At 47.6% G+C, this 19,560-nt stretch overlaps 1 protein-coding gene across 9 annotated transcripts in view; it reads right to left on the minus strand.

The window, feature by feature from the left end:
* The window catches only part of SYT17 (synaptotagmin 17), a 79,700-nt gene that overhangs the window by 9,613 nt on the left and 50,527 nt on the right, over nt 1–19,560 (minus strand). For 4 of the 9 annotated variants that reach the window (XM_057748843.1, XM_057748840.1, XM_057748841.1 and 1 more), the window contains 2 exons: nt 19,373–19,528; nt 3,535–5,657 (listed from right to left, as the gene is read on the minus strand). In XM_057748843.1, coding sequence (XP_057604826.1) covers nt 5,443–5,657; nt 19,373–19,528 — 371 coding nt within the window. In that variant the 3' untranslated portion in view covers nt 3,535–5,442. Of the gene's footprint in view, nt 1–3,534; nt 5,658–5,753; nt 6,287–19,372; nt 19,529–19,560 lie in introns of those variants that run through there. The other 5 variants (XM_057748845.1, XM_057748842.1, XM_057748846.1 and 2 more) reach the window with 3 other exon arrangements.

Genomic DNA, 19,560 nt, shown 5'->3' on the forward strand with positions numbered 1-19,560 from the left:
TGGGGGTGGGGGTTTGCTACTGGCATCTAGTGGGCAGAGACCAGGGATGCTCTTAACCATCCTACAGTGCACAGGACAGCCCCACAACAAAGAATTATCTGGCCCCAAATGTCAACAAGTGCCAAGGTTAAAAACCCTGCCTTAAAAGCATGCGTTTTGGGGGTTTCCCTTCATTAGCACCCAATCCATCGCCACCAAAGGACAGTCACTGCGACCCCAGGGGCTACAAAGATATGCAGGGAGAAAGAGCTGGGAGGGGAGAGGGAGGGAGAGAAGCCACCTCTCTGAGCTAGAGAGGGTTTGGGAGCTCAACAGAGCAGAAATTCCAGAGCAAATTCAGGGCGAGAGGAAACTGAGGAGTGGGGAAAGGGGCTGTTGAGAATGTCGCTGTGGCTTATGAATCAGATTCTCCTCCTTCCCGAAGGGAAAGAAGTCAAGGTTGAAATTTGCTTTATGGGCTTCCCTGGTGGCCCAGTGGTTAAGAATCCACAGAGCATCGTCAATAAATGACAGATACTGCCTTTCTCTAAAAAAAAAAAAAAAAAGAATCCACAGAGCAACTGAGCCCATGTGCCACAACTACTGAGCCTGCGCTCTAGAGCCCACGAGCCACAACTATGGAGCCCACGTGTCACAACTACTGAAGCCCGGGCGCCTAGAGCCCGTGCTCCACAACAAGAGAAGCCACTGTAATGAGAAGTCTGAGCACCACAACGAAGAGTAGCCCCTGTTCTCCGCAATTACAGAAACCCATGCGCAGCAACGAAGACCCACTGCAGCCAACAAATAAAAAATAAAAATAAATAATTAATTAAAAAAAAATTTGTTTTAAAATTCCTCCGAACCACGGCCGGACCACTTCTTTGCACCTGTGTGGAAACTGAGCCATGTGGAGCCTGCATTTACAGGGACGACGTATGGGTTGAAGAATCACGTTCAGATCTGCGTGTGAATCACACTATCTAGGAGGAAGCATTTAGAAGTGTGACTGTAATGTAATGTGCTTGTTTTTACATGAACAACCAAAACTTACACATCTGAACGAGGATCATCTTTGTACATTTGTTTCAGAGATGCTGGCATTGCTTTGGGAGAAAATGTTCACTGCAACTATCTTTGAGCTAGTTGAAAGACACCCGTTAAAGTTTTAGAAGATGCCCCTCGTCTTCTAAAATAATTGAGAAAATAAAGGAGAGATACCATGAACATGAGAATCACTTAGAAGACTTTCAAAAATATCAGTGCCTGGGCCTCACCCCAAGAGCTTCTGTTGGTTGGTTTGGGGGTGGGGGACTGGATGCCAGTGTTTTTCAACTGTTCCCCAGGTGATTCTCATGTGTGGTCAGGTTAGACACACTGTTAGAAGCAGATCAAAATATCCATCGGATTGGTGGCTTAGCTGGGGAAAACCCCCACATGTTTGGTGTCAGAAATGTTGTGAGTAGAGAAAAACAGACAGTTTTTTCTTTTCACTGTGTTCCAATGAAACTTTATTTATAAAAACAGGAAGTGGGCCAGATTTGGCCCATGGGCTGTGATTTGCCAATCCCTGATCTATCTAGGGCAATGATGCCCAAAGTATGGTCCCCAGACCAGCAGCTTCAGCATCACGTAGAGCCTGTTAAAAATGCAAGATCTCAGGCCCCATCACAGATCTACTGAATCTACTGGAGATCTACTTGTGCTATATAATTTTTCCCTTGTTCCCCAACAGAGTCTCTTTCTTAACCTACAACGTGGGTCAATTTGTCTTGAATCCTAGCTCAAGACAAGGCATTAAATCCCAGTGACAGGTGGAGGCCCAGCTCGGATCCTGCCAGCATGACGGTGGTAGAGCTGGGGTTGAACTAAGGTCCTGATGATCTCCTGGGTCCCGACTCAACCTCTCTTGGCATTTGCAACATTCTAAATTCTGCTTTGAAAGGATGCTGATGTGAATAGACACATTGTAGTATATTTAAGTATCACCCTACTTTTAGAATAGATACATGAATTGTTGTATAGTCACACACTGAAATACTATACTAAAAATGTGATGAAAAACTACAATTTTATAAGGATAATGGTGAGTGAAAGTAGTGGTATGATTCTATTTACATAAAGGTCAAAAAGAGGCAAAATGAAGGTAAGAAAAGTCAGCACAGTGGTTACACTGGGGGAGGGCGTAGTGGTTGAAAGGGGCACAAGGGAATTTCTGGTAATGTTTTCTTTCTTGATCTGACTGCCAGTCACATGGATGTGTTTGTTGTATACAAGTTTATGAATTGTATCCTTAGGATTGATGCAATTTTCTATACGTATATCACATTTTCTATATGTATATTACACAGAAACAAAAAGCAACTTTAAAAAACAAACGATGGGACTAACATCTACAACTGACCTTGAAATGCATGGAAAAAAATGAATCAAGAGATAAACAGAGAGATGGAGAGATGTGTGAAAAGGCAAGCAGAAAATGTTCACTGCAGAATCTAAGTGGTGGGAATACGGAGGTCGACTGAACTATTCTTTCAAAATTTTTAAATGTTTCTTAATAAAATGTTGTGATTTAAAACAACAACAACAACAAAAACCAAACACACAGACAGCTCGATTGCCCTACTTTTACATTTTATAGCGCGTACTTGCTTCTTTATACCATAGAAATATCAATTTCCAGGACTGTGTGACCATTCCGTTCACAGGCTGGTCACAGGGCTGCTGGATCCTGCAGCAGGAAGGCAACCTGGTGCATCATGGACACACAGGAGCGAGCAGGACAAGACTCTCTGGGGAGACGGTAAAGAGCTCCCAGTGGGTCCCACCGGCTCATCCCAACGACCACAGCAGCCAGACCACACACGGCCAGAAACACTGTCCTGCGCCTGAACCGAGGGGTCTCACCCCCAGATGATCTCTCTACTCTCGACACCAAACTAAAGGTTCAAGTTGACTTTGGACCACCGACCACAGAGCACACCCCTGTCTTCAATGCCTTCCTCCTGCCCCATGAAAAGGTGATGCCACACCACAGGTCATTGGGGAAATGCAAATTAAAATTACATTCACTTGTTTCATTAAAAAAGTTACTTACATAGAATAAAATCCACCCCTTTTAAGTAAACAAAGTTTTCTCCCTAGTGCTTATCATTTCTACTTGGCATAACTCAGCTGTTTTGTTTACAACATTCAAGCCTTCACCTGTGAAACTGGGGTTTTTGTCTGATTCATTCACTGATGTATGTACAGCGCCTGGCTTGCAAGAGGTACTCAACGGATATTTGTTGAATGAATATATACATTAATATGGAAAAATATCCAAGATACATTATGTGAATAGAGCAAGTTGCAGAAAAGTATATTTATATATTTTGGATGTTAGCAACAGAGGATGGTGATCTATACATACACACGTGCACACACGTCTCACACACACACACACACACACACACACACACACACACACACACACAGACATGTGTACATTCCTGGAAAGAAAGCTACCATAAGTTGTTAAGAGTAGTTACCTTTAAGTAGGGGGACTTAGGGATTTTTACTTTTTATTCTACTCTCTCCTGTATGTTCGTATTATATACACATATGTATTAGACATACGTATATGTATATAAATTTATACATACATATAATAACATAAAAAAGCCTCCAGTACTCCTTGTCCCATGTAACCCCTTCACATCACCACATGCAGGTGACATGCACCCGTAAACCACAATGTAGGGTGGAGTAGAGACCTGATTGAAAAATACTACACTCATCTTCCCAGGAGGGTCGCCCAGCGCTGTCTCCCGCTGAGCCAGGCCACAGTCATCTGCCCACGCCATACTACCTGGGACACAGGGCTTGTTTGCAGAGTGAGATGTTTCTGTCTGGCACAATGTTTATGGGCAGAAACAGGGAAGCCATCTGAAAGCTGCACAGATGAGCACGGACTCAGCCAACAGGCTCTGCCCCAGAACTTGTCACACTCAAGCAGCTAAGCAAAACTGCTGGGAAGGATGAGAGGCGAAAATGCCACAGAGAGAAGAAACACGCCCCAAACAGGTGCATCACAGGAGTGGACCGGCTCCAAGCCCACGCCAACCTTCACAGCTCCTGGCTGAGGCCAGCACCCCACCCACAAACCCCAAGGAGACCAGCAGAGTTGCTTAGTCCAGCTCAGGGGGTCCCAACCTCAGCAGCCCTGACGTTCTCCTCTGTCCTGTGCAGTGTAAGGATGTTTAACAGCATCCCTGGCCTCTACCCACTGGAGGCCAATAGCTTTCCCCGAGTTGTGACAACCCAAAATCCCTCCGGACATCGCCAGATGTCCCCTAGGTGACAAAACTCAGTTCAGCTGAGAACCAGCTGTCTAACAGCTTTGCTACTTCAGCAGGTACCCAGGGCGTGCCAACCACAGGGTATTTGGTGAATTCACTGCAAGGACTGCTCTTGTTAGGCTGAATTCCCTGAGCCTGGACTGTGGTGGTGTGGGATGCCCCACTGACATTGATCATGAACTCAGGTAACAGGTGCTCAGGGAGGCAGCGGAGCAAGGTGGTCCAGGGCCCAGGCTCCTTGGTCCAGGGCCCAGGCTGGCTCTTTTGTGTGCCTCCTGGGTACCTGGGGCAGAGACGGCTGCATAGTCTCCAAAGCCTGTTCTTCCTGGACAAGCAGCTGGACCACATTCCCCAGCCTCCTCTGCAGGGAGCTGTAGCCAACAGAGTCTGAATGGAAGCAGAAGTGATATTCGTAACTTCCAGGCCTGCCCCAGAAGAACTTCCCAGGCAACACGCAATCCTCAACTGTCTCTCTCTCTCCCCCACCCACCACCTGGTGATGAAACCCTCCAAGGCCTGAGAAGATGCCAGAGCCACAAGATGGAAGGGGCCTGGGTCGCTGAATCCCCACGTGGAAGGCTACTTGGGAGAAGACCCACAAAAGGCCAGTGTGCAAGAAATAAGGACCACAAAACCCTAGCGTTCAGTCTATTTCAGCTGCTAGCCTTACCTCAACTGATACAGTGCTTTTTGAGCAGGTCACCTGAGCTCTCTGAGTTTCCTCCTCTGTGAAATGGGAATAATACTGGTACCTTCCCCATGTGGCTGCTGTGAGGAACAGCTGAGACAGTGCTTGCGACAGTGCCTGGGACACAGGGAGCCTTGATAGAGGCTGGCTATTATGATCAGTGGGGAGAAGAGCTACAACTGAATTCCTGCCGCTCCCATTATCCCTTCTGTGAATTCTTTTCCAAGTCACCCTCAATAACCGGGAGAAGAATGATTTGCCCTCGTCCTCCAATGCCTTGGGAACACGCCGGGATCTTAGGGAAACTTCTTGTAATGAGGCTGGGGACCCTCATTTTATCATGCACTTGTCCAGGCATCTAAGCATCTTGGCCCCTCTGTACCAAAGAGGCCACTGGGAGGCCAACGTAACCCTGAACAAGGATGGAAGAGGACCCTACCCACGACTCACCCACAGACTGCCTCTCTGCTGCTTCTCCAGCCCCGATAAAATGAAGCAGAAGAAAATCTGAAAGCAGACGCATAATGGGAACTCCGGCACCAAGCCAGTGGATACCCATCCTCGATGTCTGCAACTCAGGATTCCGAAGGGAATGGCTGATGGTTCAGCCCCAAAGACCTTCCCTCGCAGGCCAGTGTGGGCGCCAGCTCCTGGAGACAGAGGGAAGGCTGAGCCCTTCCACCCACTCTTCTTATTCTTCACCCACTTGTGTGCTTTGTTTCTTTCTCTGGTAAATAACGCCCTGGCCTAAGGCCATCTCTAGAAATAATTGCCACTGTAAGTCAACTACATTCTGTCCTGATTTCATGCAGCGAGTGGGGGTCAGGCAGACAAACAGGGAAGCAGGTGTCACGTCAACTCACAAACAGGGAAAGAGAAAGTTACAGCCACTGAGCATCTGCCATGCGCTACACGCCCTGCCCTCCTGTCAGCTCACCCATCCTCCGTGAGGTCAGGAGCCACATCTGCTCTGCTCACATCTGTGTCTCTGGTGCCTAAGAGTCCTAGGCACTTGGGAGGTGCTCAGTAGTACTCACCACCTAAGCTCCTGACCGCGGCCCCTACGTGTCACTCTGACCTCACTGCGTAAGTCACTCCCCTCATTAACCATGCTCTGGCCACTTTGCCATCTTTCTTTTCTTTGAACAAAACAAGCTCATTCTTACCTCAGGGCCTTTGCATGTGCCATTTCCTTTGCCTAGAATGTCCCTCTCTCCCATCTTGGCAGGGCTGCTCCTTTCTCAGCTTACGTTACCCAGTTTAAAGTAATGCTCCAGTTCTGTGAAAAATACCATTGGTAATCTGACAGGGATTGCATTGCATCTGTAGACTGCTTTGGGTAGTACAGTCATTTTCACATTGTTGATTTTTCCAGTCCAAGAACATGGTGTATCTTGCCATCTGTTTGTGTCGTTTTTGATTTCTTTCATCAGTGTCTTACAGTTTCCTGCATACAGGTCTTTTGCTTCCTTAGGTAGGTTTATTCCTAGGTATTTTATTCTTTTTGTTGCGTGGTAAATGGGAGAGTTTCCTTAACTCCTCTTTCTGATCTGCACTGTTGGTAGGCATGTAAATTGGTACAGCCACTATGGAAGACAGTATGGAGGTTCCTTAAAAAACTAAAAATAGAACTACCATATGACCCAGCAATCCCACTCCTGGGCATATACCCTGAGAAAACCATAATTCAAAAAGAAACATGTACCACAATGTTCATTGCAGCACTATTTACAAATAGCCAGTACATGGAAGCAACCTAAATGTCCAACAACAGATGAATGGATAAAGAAGATGTGGCACATATATACAATGGAATATTACTCAGCCATAAAAAGGAAGGAAACTGAGTTATTTGTAGTGTGGTGGATGGACCTGGGGTCTGTCATACAGAATGAAGTAGGCCAGAAAGAGAAGAACAAATACCATATGCTAACTCATATATATGGAATCTAAAAAAAAACGGTACCGATGAACACAGTGGCAAGGCAAGAATAAAGATGCAGATGTAGAGAAGGGACTTGAGGACACGAGGTGGGGAGGTGGCAGGGAGAAGAAGCTGGGACATAGTGAGAGAGTAGAGTTCGCATATATACACTACCAAATGTAAAATAGCTAGCTAGTGGGAAGCTGCTGCATAGCACAGGGAGATCAACTTGATGATTGGTGATGACCTAGAGGGGTAGGATAGGGATGGTGGGAGGGAGGCTCAAGAGGGAGGGATATGGGGACATATGTATAAATACAGCTGATTCACTTTGTTCTACAGCAGAAACTGGTACAACAGTGTAAAGCAATTATACTCCAATAAAGAGCTGGAAAAAAAAAAAAAAAAAGTAATGCTCCAGGCCCTCCCTGTTGCCTTACTTTACTCTTCTTTAGGTGTTTATTTATTTCTTGTTTGTCTCACCCCAACTAGAATGCCATCATTATTAAAGGATGGATTATTTCTCTTTCTGCTATTTCTCCAGCAACTAAGCACAGCGCCTCGACATAGTAGGGGCTTGATGAATATCTGAGGCTGTATAACCCAGCAACTGAGAGCCCAGATTCTGGATCCAGACGACCCAAGTGGGAATCCTGGCTGCAGGATCTTGAACTACGAGCTCCTCTTGTAGCTGCCTCAGTTTCTTCGTTCCTTGTTAAAATGATGACCATGCCCATGTCACAGTGTTTCTATGAGGATAAGTGAGTTAACTCATGTGAAAACAGCTGGAGTAGTTCCTGGCATGTAGGAGATGCTGTATATGTATTTGCTATTATTATTGTTAAAAACTGAATGAGCAGGGTCAGGGAGGGAAGCGGGGAGAGGAAGAAAGCAGGCAAAAGGTACAAACCTCCAATTATAAGATAAATAAGTGCTGGGGATGTAACATATGACGTGACGACGACAGTTAACAGGGTATGACACATAGGAAAGTTGTTAAGAGAGTAGATCCTTAGAGTTCTCATCACAAGGGGAGAATTTTTTTTCTTTTCTTTTCGTTGTATCTGTATGAGATGATGGATGTCAACTAAACCTATTGCGGTGATCATTTCACAATATCTGTAAGTCAAATCATCATGTGATACGTCTTAAACATATACATTGATATATGTCAATTATTTCTCAATGAAACTGGGAAAAAAAGAAATTTAAAATAAGAAACCAGGAAAAAAAACTGAATGAACAACGCTAAGGTAGATTCTCTGTGCATCCGAACGATGGAGGATGGAGGCTCACAGATATTCAAAGGTCGTGCACAACGTGACACAGCGACCAAGCTCTGGAATCTGGTTTTCTGATATCTAAGCCACAGCTATTTCCACGTCAGCAAAAGCTTTCTTTGAAATATAGAGGGCCAGGTAACACTACAGCTTGTGCCCTGCAAGCCCTGGCATTTTAAAGGTTAAGCCTTCTCCGGCTGACCGGCAGCTCTGGGTTGGTGAAGTCAGGATGAGGCAGTGGACAGAAGGGATGTCTGCAAAGGACACTTTCGATTTCTATTTTTATATCATGCACAAGCCTTCACCCCATACACCCCAAGTGCTGGCCTTGGCAGCCGAGCCTGACTGCTTGAAGCCAGCACTGAGGCACAGGCGAGGCTGAACCTGGCCTCCACTGGCTCCCTTCTCACTCCGTGTAGCTCAGGTCCTGCAGGGACACGTATGGTTGGATGAACTCCCAGCCTCCCGATGGTTTTCCCCATGGGGACTTGCCTGGAACGAGCCTTCATCCAAAGGCACCAAAATCATTAAACAGCCATGCAAATGGAATAAAAATCCCCAGGAACCCTGGCAGCTGGCCTGGTCTTCAAAGGCTGCCACTGGAAACCAAAATGAATGTTTAAGATCCAGCAAGTTTTACCGCCTGGGTGGACTCTGGCAGCCTCGAGGAACGCTCTGGAGAAGAGGCTGAGGCGGGGGCTCTGTGCTCTGCCAGGGGAGCCCCAGGGTGACGGGTCTCTGCTTCCATCTCCTGATGACTTGGCTGGAGTTCTGCCTCTGCCCACATCCAAGGTCAAAGCCACAATCCACAGAGCCCTCACCAAGCACTCTGCTAAGCATGTCACATACATGATTTCCTTTTGTCCCCACAACACTCTGTGAGGTGGCAACCGAGATGTACAGATAAGGAAATCCTGGTTCAGAGTTAAGTAACTTGCCAAGATAGGGACTGGTCCTTTACATCTAATCCACCTGCCTATATAATTACATCCCACCATGTTACTTCTCTGAAACTTCCGGCACCCCCCTGGTCTAAGCCACCATTACCTCTCCCCTGGACCAGAAGCACAGCCTCACCCATGGACTCCTCGCCCCCTTCCTGCTCTCCTTCAACCCAGTTCAACAGCTGGAATGACACTTTAAAAGATTATCCAAATTCTATCACTTCCTGGTCTACACCCCTCCAAATGTATCTCAAAGCACTTAGAAAAAAAATTACAAGCTTCTTGCCCTGCAGGCTCTACTCGATCTGCCCTCTGCCACTTCTCCAAACTTGCATTGCCTTCCCTGCTCTGGATGTACTGGGGTAATGTGGGAGAAGAGAGGCAGGGTCTTCCTGAGATCCAAACCGTGGTCCTCACACCAGCACTGGTGTCGTCCAGAGCTTATTAGAGATACAGATGCTCAGGTCCCATCTCAGACTTACTGATCCAGAATCTGCATTTTAACAAGATCCCCGAGTGATTCACACCCACGTAAGTGTATGGTGAAGAGTCAGGAAGGCTTTGGAACCAAACAGGTTGAGTGGGAAGCTCAGCTCAACCACTCACCAGCTGGGTGACTTGGCACAAGTGACTAGTTAGTTGCTGTGCAGTGAAGAATTCACCTACCCAAAGTGAGGTCTGGTCAATTCCCTTGGCTCCTGGGAGGTGATCTCCAGCCCTCCAGAATGTCCTGCAGGAATGCCTTTGTTTGTCTGGGGGCTCTGGGCATGGGACTAACCATGTGATTTATGATGGGAGCTTCTGGCCACGCAGTTCAGTTCAGACCCCTGGAGAAACTGAGGACTAAGGCATAAGCTGGACCTCCAGGAGGTGCTGGAGACTGAAGGTCGGCCACCAGACAGCGTGTGATCAAGCCCTAGTCAGAACCCTGGACATCAAAGGCTCAGTAAGCCTCCCTGGTTGGCAATACTCTGTGCACACCGTCACCCTTAGTGACCAGGAGCAGGTACCGCCCCCCATGACTCCACAGGGAGAAGATGACGGGACCGTCTGGACTCTGCCCTGTGTGTCTGTTTCCTGGGCTGATTTTAATTTGTACCCTTTCACTATCATAAAACTGTAGTCAGAAGTAGCACTTTCCTGAGTTCTGGATGTCATTCTGGTAAATTATTAAACCTGAGGGTGATCACAGGGACTGCGAATTTGTAGCCAACTGGCCTGAAGTGAGGGTGGTCCTGGGGACCCCTGAGCGAGGGACCCCTGTGTCTGAAACGAGGACAGTCTTGTTTTCTCAGGCTTTGCACTTGACTCCACTCGTCACACGTCCCGTCTCTGAGCTTCAGGTTCCCCAGCTGAAAAATGGCCATCAAGAGATCACGCCTTATATGGTTGTTGAAAGATCACATGAGCTAATGAGTACACAGGAGCCTCATGAAACTATTAAGTATCAATATTACTGTTCCCATTGTTCAGACAAAGAAACTGAGGCTCAGAGAGGTAAAGCAACTTGCCCTCAATCACATAGCGTGTGAAGCCAGGTCTGGCTGACTTTGTCCACGATGCAATACTGTCTACCCTTCACTTGCTGATGCTTTCTGGGAAGGGAAGGACTGCAGTGTTCTGCTGAGCTGGGGTCATCCACCCTCATCCCAGTGCTCCTCACTGCTTCTCTCCTTCTGGGATTCACGCGACACAAATATTAGACGTCTCAATATTTCTCCATAGGTCTTTTCCCCTTCTTTTCCTCTTCCCCCTGCTCCAAGAAATTTTTTTTTATTCTCTGTTGTTCAGATTGCCTCATCTCTCTCGATCTCTCTTCAAGTTCACGAATTCTTCCTTCTGTTATCTCCATTCTGCTATTGAGTCCATCCAGTGACTATTTTATTTCAGTTATTGTGCTTTTCAGTTCTAAAATTTCTGTTTGGTTCTTTTTTTATATCTTCCATTTCTGTATCTGTTGATCTGCTGTCTTCTCGTTCTTTCTAAGAGGGTTCCCCCTTACTTCCTGGGGTATGGCTATTACAGCTGCTTTAATGTCTTTGATAACTTCAGTATCTGGGTCATCTTGTGGTTGGTATCTGCTGATTATATTTACTGTAGGAATTTGCCAGATTCTGCTGGTTCTTCATAAATTAGGTAATTTGGGATTGTATCCTGGACATTTCCAATCCTGTATCATGATAGTCTAAGTCTTGTCTAAATCCTATTGAATATGCTGATTTTTTTAGTTGTAGCAGGCAACTGATCACAGATTAGGTTCAGACCACAAGTTCTAACCTGCCTTCATGTGCCGTTATTCTGATGCCAGTTCATTCTGCAAAGCCTCGGCAGTGCTATTCCTATCTGCCTCTCATGTGTGTCCCCCCAGGGGCCAGCTTGGGACCTGGGTGGTGGTCTACCCTGTGATTCAACTCTCAAAGTCTCTGATACACCGTGTAGGGCCATCTCTGTTCACACACAGCTTGGGATGAGCTCAGAAGTTCGTAAGTTTATGGGATCCCTTCTGGAGCTGCCTCCTCTCTGCAACCTTTCTCACTCTGGCTCCAAGGGGCCCACTTCCAAGCCCCTCTGGCTAGAAAGTGGAGGCTTTAGTGTCCCCACTCTGCCACTCACTGCCCACGACCGGGTCTGGAGCCAAGTGCCTGCTGCCAGCTCCTCACACTGCCAACCCCAGGGCACTGTGGGCAGCACACAGCTTTAGTGCCCATCCCTGGCTCCTGGACGCTGTACCAGCCAGCAGCTCTGGGGTAACGGTGATTAGGTGAGGGAGGCAGATGCTGGGGAGACAGCCACAGGCAGCTGGGCTGAGCTGGTAACCTCAAAAGTGCCAGCGTTTCAGCTCTCACACACACTGCAATGATTACAACAGCAAGTGTGAATCTCTAAGTGGTCACTTCTGGGATGGACAGGTCCACGTGATGCTCTGCCTTTCATTCCCATAATAGGAATGATTTGCTAGGTTTTACACAAGAGAAAGTTGGGACTCAGAGAGGTGGAGTCATTTGCTTGAAGTCACACAGCTGGTTAATAGTGGGGCCAAGATTCAAACGCCAGTCTGTGTAATTCCAGGGTCCACTCCTCCATGGCAGGGTCCATCAGTCTCACCACCACCATCATCATCATCAATCTGGTATTTATTGAGCACTAACTATGTACAAGGCAATGCCTAAAGCTTTTTATATGAATTGTTGAGACTGTAAGGTTATAACAGAGGAGGAAACTGAGCCCCAGAAGAGGGATATCAATTACCCAAGGTGACACGCACTTGCTGAGTGGTAAGGGTGACTTCTGAACCAAACTGTATCTCGCTTCAATCCATACTCTGAGTGGCCATGAAACCGTCTCCCTAGGAGGCAGAGATGGGACTGGTGCCAGTGAGTAGGGCTGGGAGGGGAGAAGTCAGAGCCTGCAGGAGGCTGCAGAAAGGAGGCGGGGCATAGGTGAGCCAAGGCCAGATGCTGGGGAACATCTGTGCCCTGGAACGAATTCTCAGCATCTTGATCTCAAGGGGGTTCCTGGCTCTCACAGAACGGCTATGCCCCTCTCAGGCTGGCTTGCCCTTCTCTCTTCTGCTGGAAACCCACTGCCCCACTTCCCAGACCCCAACACTTTTCTAGCATGTCTTCTGGTGCCCATTCAACTTTGAGGTCTTTGCAGGCAAGAGGGCGGCACGCTGTGCTCCAGACCTTCCATCTCATTCTCCTCCATGCCTCCCCACCCATCTCATCTCACCAGCAGATTCAATTAACCAATTTGATGCTACAGCTGCAGAAAGCCAAGCAATTATGGAAAACAGACCAGGTGCCTTAGAACTCACTCTCACAGAGGGACCTGGGAGGCCTCCAAGCAGACAGCAGGGTGGGGAGGGAGGCAGAACAGGACAGGCAACTGCTTGCCAACCCAGGCTGCACGAGAGATCTACTTGCAGAGCTTTGAAAAATATACACACACACACACACACCCCAGTTACAAATGCCCTGGCTGATTCAGTTGCTCTGGGCCTGGCCTGGGCATCAGGACTTTTTTAAGTCCCCACGGAATACTAAAGGACAGACAGGGTTAGGAAAGGTAATGATGTGCCGAGGTGAGGATCACTGCTGGAGAGTCCGATTCATTCTAACACAGGCAGAAAGACTGTCACTCACCCTGAAGCACTTCCTGGGTCTCTACATATCTGCTCCCCAAAGCGTGGTCTGTGGACCTACAGCATCGATGCTGTTAGAAATGCAGAATCCCAGGCCCCACCCCAGATGGAGTCAGAATCTGCATTTTAACAAATCCCTGGGGTACGCCTGTGCATGTGAAAGTTTGAGGTGCTATGTTCTCTAGTCCTGGCTAGAGACACTAAGAGTTGGCAAAAAGCTAGGAGTGTCAGTCATTGCCTGGTTTCCCTTCCCGGGTGTTCTGCAGCCGCTGGGCACTGGTTAGTACTGATGGGCCCCCTTCTAAGACTATGCCTGGGTCAATTCCTGCAGCAGCTGCCTTGAGAAACTCTAGCAGGATGGGAGGGCAGCAGGGCAGCCCATTTGTGCCCAGGGTGAAGTGTGAAGTCGGTGTCGATTTCTTCTCCAGCCCTGCCTCATCCCTTCTCCCTCCCTAACCTTTCAGCTCCCAGCTCACAGGTCACCTCCTCTCACTCCCCAAACTGGCTCAGGCACTTCTGCAACAGGTTCTGCTTCTCTGCTTCATAACCCTTAAACCAACTCACAATTACATGGTCATTGCCGTGCCATTTGATTGATGTCTCCTCCTAGAAGTAAGCTCCGTGGGAACACGTGTCGTGAGTGTCTGGTTGTCTACTGAATAAGAAGCATCTAGCATGGCGCCAGGCACATAGTAGGTGCTCAAAAAACTTCCTTTGGTGGGGACTGGCACCTAGCTAGCTCCTGCCCTGGGCAGCTGGACCCTGCCCGCCCCCAGCTCTGCCACCAGAGGCCGCCTGTAGGCAGCAGGTCCCCACTCCTGCTGCCCCCGGGGCACTGGGAACCTTTTCTAAGCTAAGTGCCTCTTGACTAAGGTCACCAGATAAGTTAAAGCTTTGAATGCTTTTCAGAAGGCCAGAAAGCCCAGGGTACTTAGGGGAAAGGACAGAGGCGCAGGGCCCAAGGAGCATGACATAAACCTTAGTTCCTTCCAACCTAGCAATATCCCCAGACTTCACCTCCAAGCAGACAGAGTGTCTTCCTCTGACACTGGAAAGGAGAGGAACAGGGAGAGGAGCCAACAGCCCACCCAGGTAAGTCTGTAAAGTAAGTTTTTCCTTCCCTTGTGGGACTTTCCACAGAATCTCGGACTCCAAACTGACAAAGTGGGTAGAACACGCTTATTTATGTATAATTATCTGTCTTCTTTCAGATGCTTTAAGACGGCATCTGGCTGCATAAATTTGATGTCTATCAAGTAGTAATAATAATAGCCGATACTTAAGGAGCACTTTCTCTGAGCCAAGCACCATTCTAAGCCTTCACAGGTATTAATTCAGTTTGAGCTTGACGACAACCTTCTGAAGTAAGGGCCACTGTCCCCGTTTTACGGATGAAGAAGCTGAGGCAAAGAGAGGCCGGGGAAAGCGCCAAGATCACGGAGTGAACCCTGGGCGTCCGGCTCAAGCGTCCAGCCCCTAACCACTAAACTCACCCCCTCAGGGAGCACAGTCTGCGAGGGTCTGGCCTCAGCCTACAGGAACTATTCTGACGAGATCGGGCACGTTCAGGGTGGTACGGCCGTAGACTACAGGAACTACTCTGAACCAGGGTTCTGCGGAGCTCAAGCTACATTTCTTGTCTCTCTCTCTCTCTGTTTTTCTTAAATTGTGGTAAAATGCATGTAACACAAAATTTACCAGGTTACCATTTTAAGGTATACAGTGGCCTTAAGACAATTCACATTATGCAGCCAATACCACCATCCATCTCCAGAATCTGTACATCCTCCCCAAGGAAAACTCTGTACCCATTAAACACTAACTTCCCATTCTCCCCTCCCCTCTGCCCCGATAACTCTATTCTACTTTCTGTCTCTATCAATTTGATGACTCCAAGTACCTCATATAAAGGGAATGATACGCTATTTGTCCTTTGATATCTGGCTTACTACTTAGCACAATGTCCTCCAGGTCAGCCACGTTAGAGCATGTGTCAGTCTCCTTCCTTTTTAGGCTGACATGCCAGTGTATGCTACACCACATTCTGTTCACCCATTTATGCATCCATCAGTGGACACCTGGGTGTCCCCACCCCTGACGCCGACCCCGGCTCATTTTAGCTGTTGTGAATAAAGCTGCTTTGAACACGGGTGTACAAACGTCTGAGTTCTGCTTTCAATTCTTCTGGGCATATGCCCAGAAGTAGAATGCTGGATCATATGGTAATTCTATTTTTAATTTTTCGAAGAGCTGTTATCAAGCTACATTTCCTTTCTTTTCTTTCTTTTCTTTTTTCCTCCTACTTCCAGTAACAGCCCAATAAGCCCAGTGGCCAATTCCGCTTTACTTTCTGGAAGGCCTCTGGACCACACGCTGCTGTCTCAGGGGTCAAAAAGCATTCTCCCCCCTCTTTTCTTTTAAACTTCAGCTGCAGAAATCACCTGACTGAAAACTGCAGAAGAACCTTCAGCCCACACAGGAACGGAACTGCTCAGAAAGCCCAGCCCACCAGCTAATTGCAGGCTTTTACCAGGATTGTCAGCAAATGCTTAAATTGCAGATCAAGCTTCCTTTTGTTAGGAAGTGTTTGGAAACATGCTAATAGGCTGGGTTTCAGATCCTTAGCCTGGAGGTGACAGCTCTTTCCCCCTAGTTGATAAATAAAGCAAGTGAGAACCTTACGCATTTGAATTCAGGAGAATCACAGCTTTGCCTAGATACCAGCTCAATCCACAGTTCTTTATTATTCCAGCCAGTGGCCTTTATATAAAATGCCACCCCAGCTGGGATTTCCACTCAAAGCTGTGGTTCGAAACCCTGACTGAGCATTAGAAATATCTGGGGTGCTTTAAAAAAAACAGATATTTATAGAGAGCCCAGGACCCTGGCTTAGCCCTGCCAAATCAGAATCTCTGGGGTGGGATCTGGCCACTGGTAGCAGTTTAAAGCTCCCAGTGGATTCGAAAGTGCAGCCAGGCTTGAGAATCCCTTACTTAACGGGGCATGGAGGCCTGCAATTCTTCCTGCTCTACAAAGAATAATTTCAATGGGCTTTTAACCTGAGGAGAGAAACCCCCACTTTTAAAGGAGAGAAGCAGGTCTTCCACAAATGGAGAGCACAGGCCTTGCTGATGGCCGAAGTCGGGGGAGGGGGATGTCAAATGAGAGACCTACGGTGCGGGGTGGGGGTGAGGGATGGGAGTGCCATGCCAGTTTAAGGCTTCTGCCCTATGGGCTTCACACTGGGACTCAAGGGGTTCAGAACACCTCTGAACTGTGTACAAAATTTTCTGTCCTTCTGTGTATTTTTCTGGGGAGGGTCCCCCAGGGTCCCTATCACATGCTCTGACGCTCTGTCTCACACTCCTCCCCCTCCCCCCAGAATGAATACCCTTGGCTTTTTATCCTAGTATACCACGTGACGGTATATAATGCAGTTATTAAAAAGAAAGAGTTAGATCCATTCATATTTGCATTGACCTGGAGGGACTGAAACAGAAGCAAGTTTCAGAGTGACGTCCACAGAAGGATGCAGAAACTTCCCCGAGAGCAGGGAGGGCTTACTACTCAGTTCTGGAATTAATGAATACTCTTTCAAAGAACTGACTCTTTCATACGTGGATGATGTTTGCGTGAACACGGGGAAAAGTGTGGAGTGAGACAAACCGGATGGTAAAGGTGGTGACTTCAGGGAGAAGGGACTGGACGGAGGGTGAGGAAGAGAGTAAAACTTCCTTTTAATAATAGTTAACAGTTAGCTGAGGGCTTTGCTCTGTGCTCAGCACCGATTGTGAATGGATCTCATTTAATCTAGATAACAGTCCTTCGGGTTCTCCATGTATGGTTATCCCTGTTTCACAGATGAGAAAACTGAAGCACGAAGACCTTGCCCGAGGCCACAAAGTCAGGACCCAGGCTACACACTGAACCCCTCTGTTCCTCTGATTCTCCGTCCACACACATCCTTCGGTTGTATCACTCACGAGCATGGGCTACTTTTGTCATAAAATTTTAAGTAAAATATAAAAGTGTCAGGACTTTCCACACGGGGTCTCTCAATGCACACCGCCCCCCCCCCCGCCCCGCCCCAAATCCTTCCGTGATCTCAATGTGCAACATTCAGTCCTTTATTCTCAGGAGGGATGTAGGAATTGATATTCCTTGCTTGGATCCAGTCTTGTTTCAATATGGTTCCCACTGCCTGCTGGCCACTTTTAAGGAGTCAGTGGAATCCCTGTCTTCTGTCCTGACCTGAAACCCTGTGGAGAGTGGGGTCCTTGCCTGTTGGTAACTCAATCTGGACAGAAGCCATCACAGGCTCTATCAGAAATCATTACATCTGCTAAGGCAGGTGGTCCTGATTGGATGCAGACTCTCTGGGTGACAGGTCTTGAGAAAGCCCAGAACCAGCCTGCCTTGGAGGGATCTCGGTGCTCGGAACATCTGCAGTCTTGGGGATGAGAAGCAATAAGCTTGTGCAGCGGAAGGATGGCACGCCAGGATTTTTCAGCCCTGGCCTGCTTTCTCGGGAGACCTGCCGCCAAGGATTCTAGACTGGATCTAAACAGATGAGAGTTTCCAACTACTCTGGGGCAGGACTCCTCAAAGTATGACGTCGGCTCCCTAATGCTCGCACTTCTTGGGTGCTTGAGGAAATGCAGATCCCTTGATCTTAGAAGCTAGCAAGACCAGAGCTTGAATCCTGCCTATACCAGCTTGAGACCCCGGGGGGGACTGCTTATGCCTCAGCCCCTCGCCCTGTAAGTTGATGAGGACGATGCTGACTTGACAGGGTGGACTGTGATGAATATTAGCAAAAACGGAGGTGAAGTCTGTGAACAGCACACAGGAAATTATAACCATCACTTCTATGAACTCTATGTTGGGGCGGGGGCAGGTTCTAAAATGGCTCCAACAATCCCTACCTGCCAGTATTCACACCCTTGTATAATCCCCTCCCCCTGAATGTCAGCTGGACCTAGTGAATTGCTTCTGATGAGTGGGATATGGCAAAAGTGACAGGAGGTCACTTCCAAGACTAGGTTACAAAAAGACTAGTTTCCGCCTCGCTCGCCCTCTCTAACTCCCTCACTTGCCCACGCGAAGGGAAGCCACCTGCTATGTCGTGCGTTGCCCTAGGAAGCAGCCCCTGTGGTGAGGAGTCGGGCAAGGTCCCTGGCCAACACCCAGGAAGGAACTGAGGTCTCAAGCCAACATGCTGCAAGGAACTGAATCCTGCCAACAACTACGTGAGGGGGCTTGGAAACAGATCCCCACCCTACCTCCAGCTGAGCCTTCAGGTGAGACTGCAGCCCCAGCCAATACCGTAATTGCAGCCTTGTCGGAGAACTTCAGCCAGGAGCACCCAGCAAAGCTAGGCCTGGATTCTTGACCCACAGGAACTATGAGGTAATAAATGTTGGTTCTTTTAAGCCACTAAAGTTTGGGGGGATCTGTTTTGCAGCAATAGATAACTAATACCCCCCGGAAACAGCAGATTAACCTACATGCTGAGAGCAATAGATTCAGCCAGAGTGTGGCAGCTATATAGCCTCTACTTAAATACCATGTCCTCTGGGAAGCCTTTCAAAATTCTCTCTGAGTTAGGTGATCCTGTTTTCTCATGTTTCCCTGTTAGACCATAAGCTACTTGAATCATCATATCATCCAAGCTAACACAGCACTTACTATCATCTCAAAGACACAACTCAATCTTTACAACAAACCTATGAAGCAAGTACTCTTACTGCCCACATTTTATAGATGGAAGAAACTGAGGCTCAGAGAGGCTAAGTAACTTGCCCAAGACTTTGGTAATTATGTGGAAGTGCCAGGTAATCTGGCTCCAAAGTTTACATTTGTAACAATTATACTTTGTGGTTCTATGAATCTTTTCCAAGTTCACAAGGCAAGTGAGTTACTCACTCACATGGTAAGTAAGTTCAAACCCAGGTAGCTGAATACCAGACATGAAGTTCTTAAACATCACCCTCTCTAGATCACCATCTCTCCCTGGGACAATATGTTGAATACGCCTCACCTGCGGTTTATCAATATCTGGAACACTGCCTACCTGTAAACACTAGGCTGGCATTTTCCAGTTCTTCTTGGGGAACTTTGAAGCTGAAGGATTCATTGTAGAAAGGATCAATTGTGCCTCTTAAGAAGGATGTCTTCTTTGTTTTCACAAGCTTGAGTCCATGTACCAGCTGGATTTTCACAAAGGGGTCTGAGAATTGGACACAGACTCATAGAGTGTTG

This window comes from Hippopotamus amphibius, chromosome 9 (genome assembly GCF_030028045.1).
Source record: "Hippopotamus amphibius kiboko isolate mHipAmp2 chromosome 9, mHipAmp2.hap2, whole genome shotgun sequence".
NCBI classification, from domain to species: Eukaryota; Metazoa; Chordata; class Mammalia; order Artiodactyla; family Hippopotamidae; genus Hippopotamus; species Hippopotamus amphibius.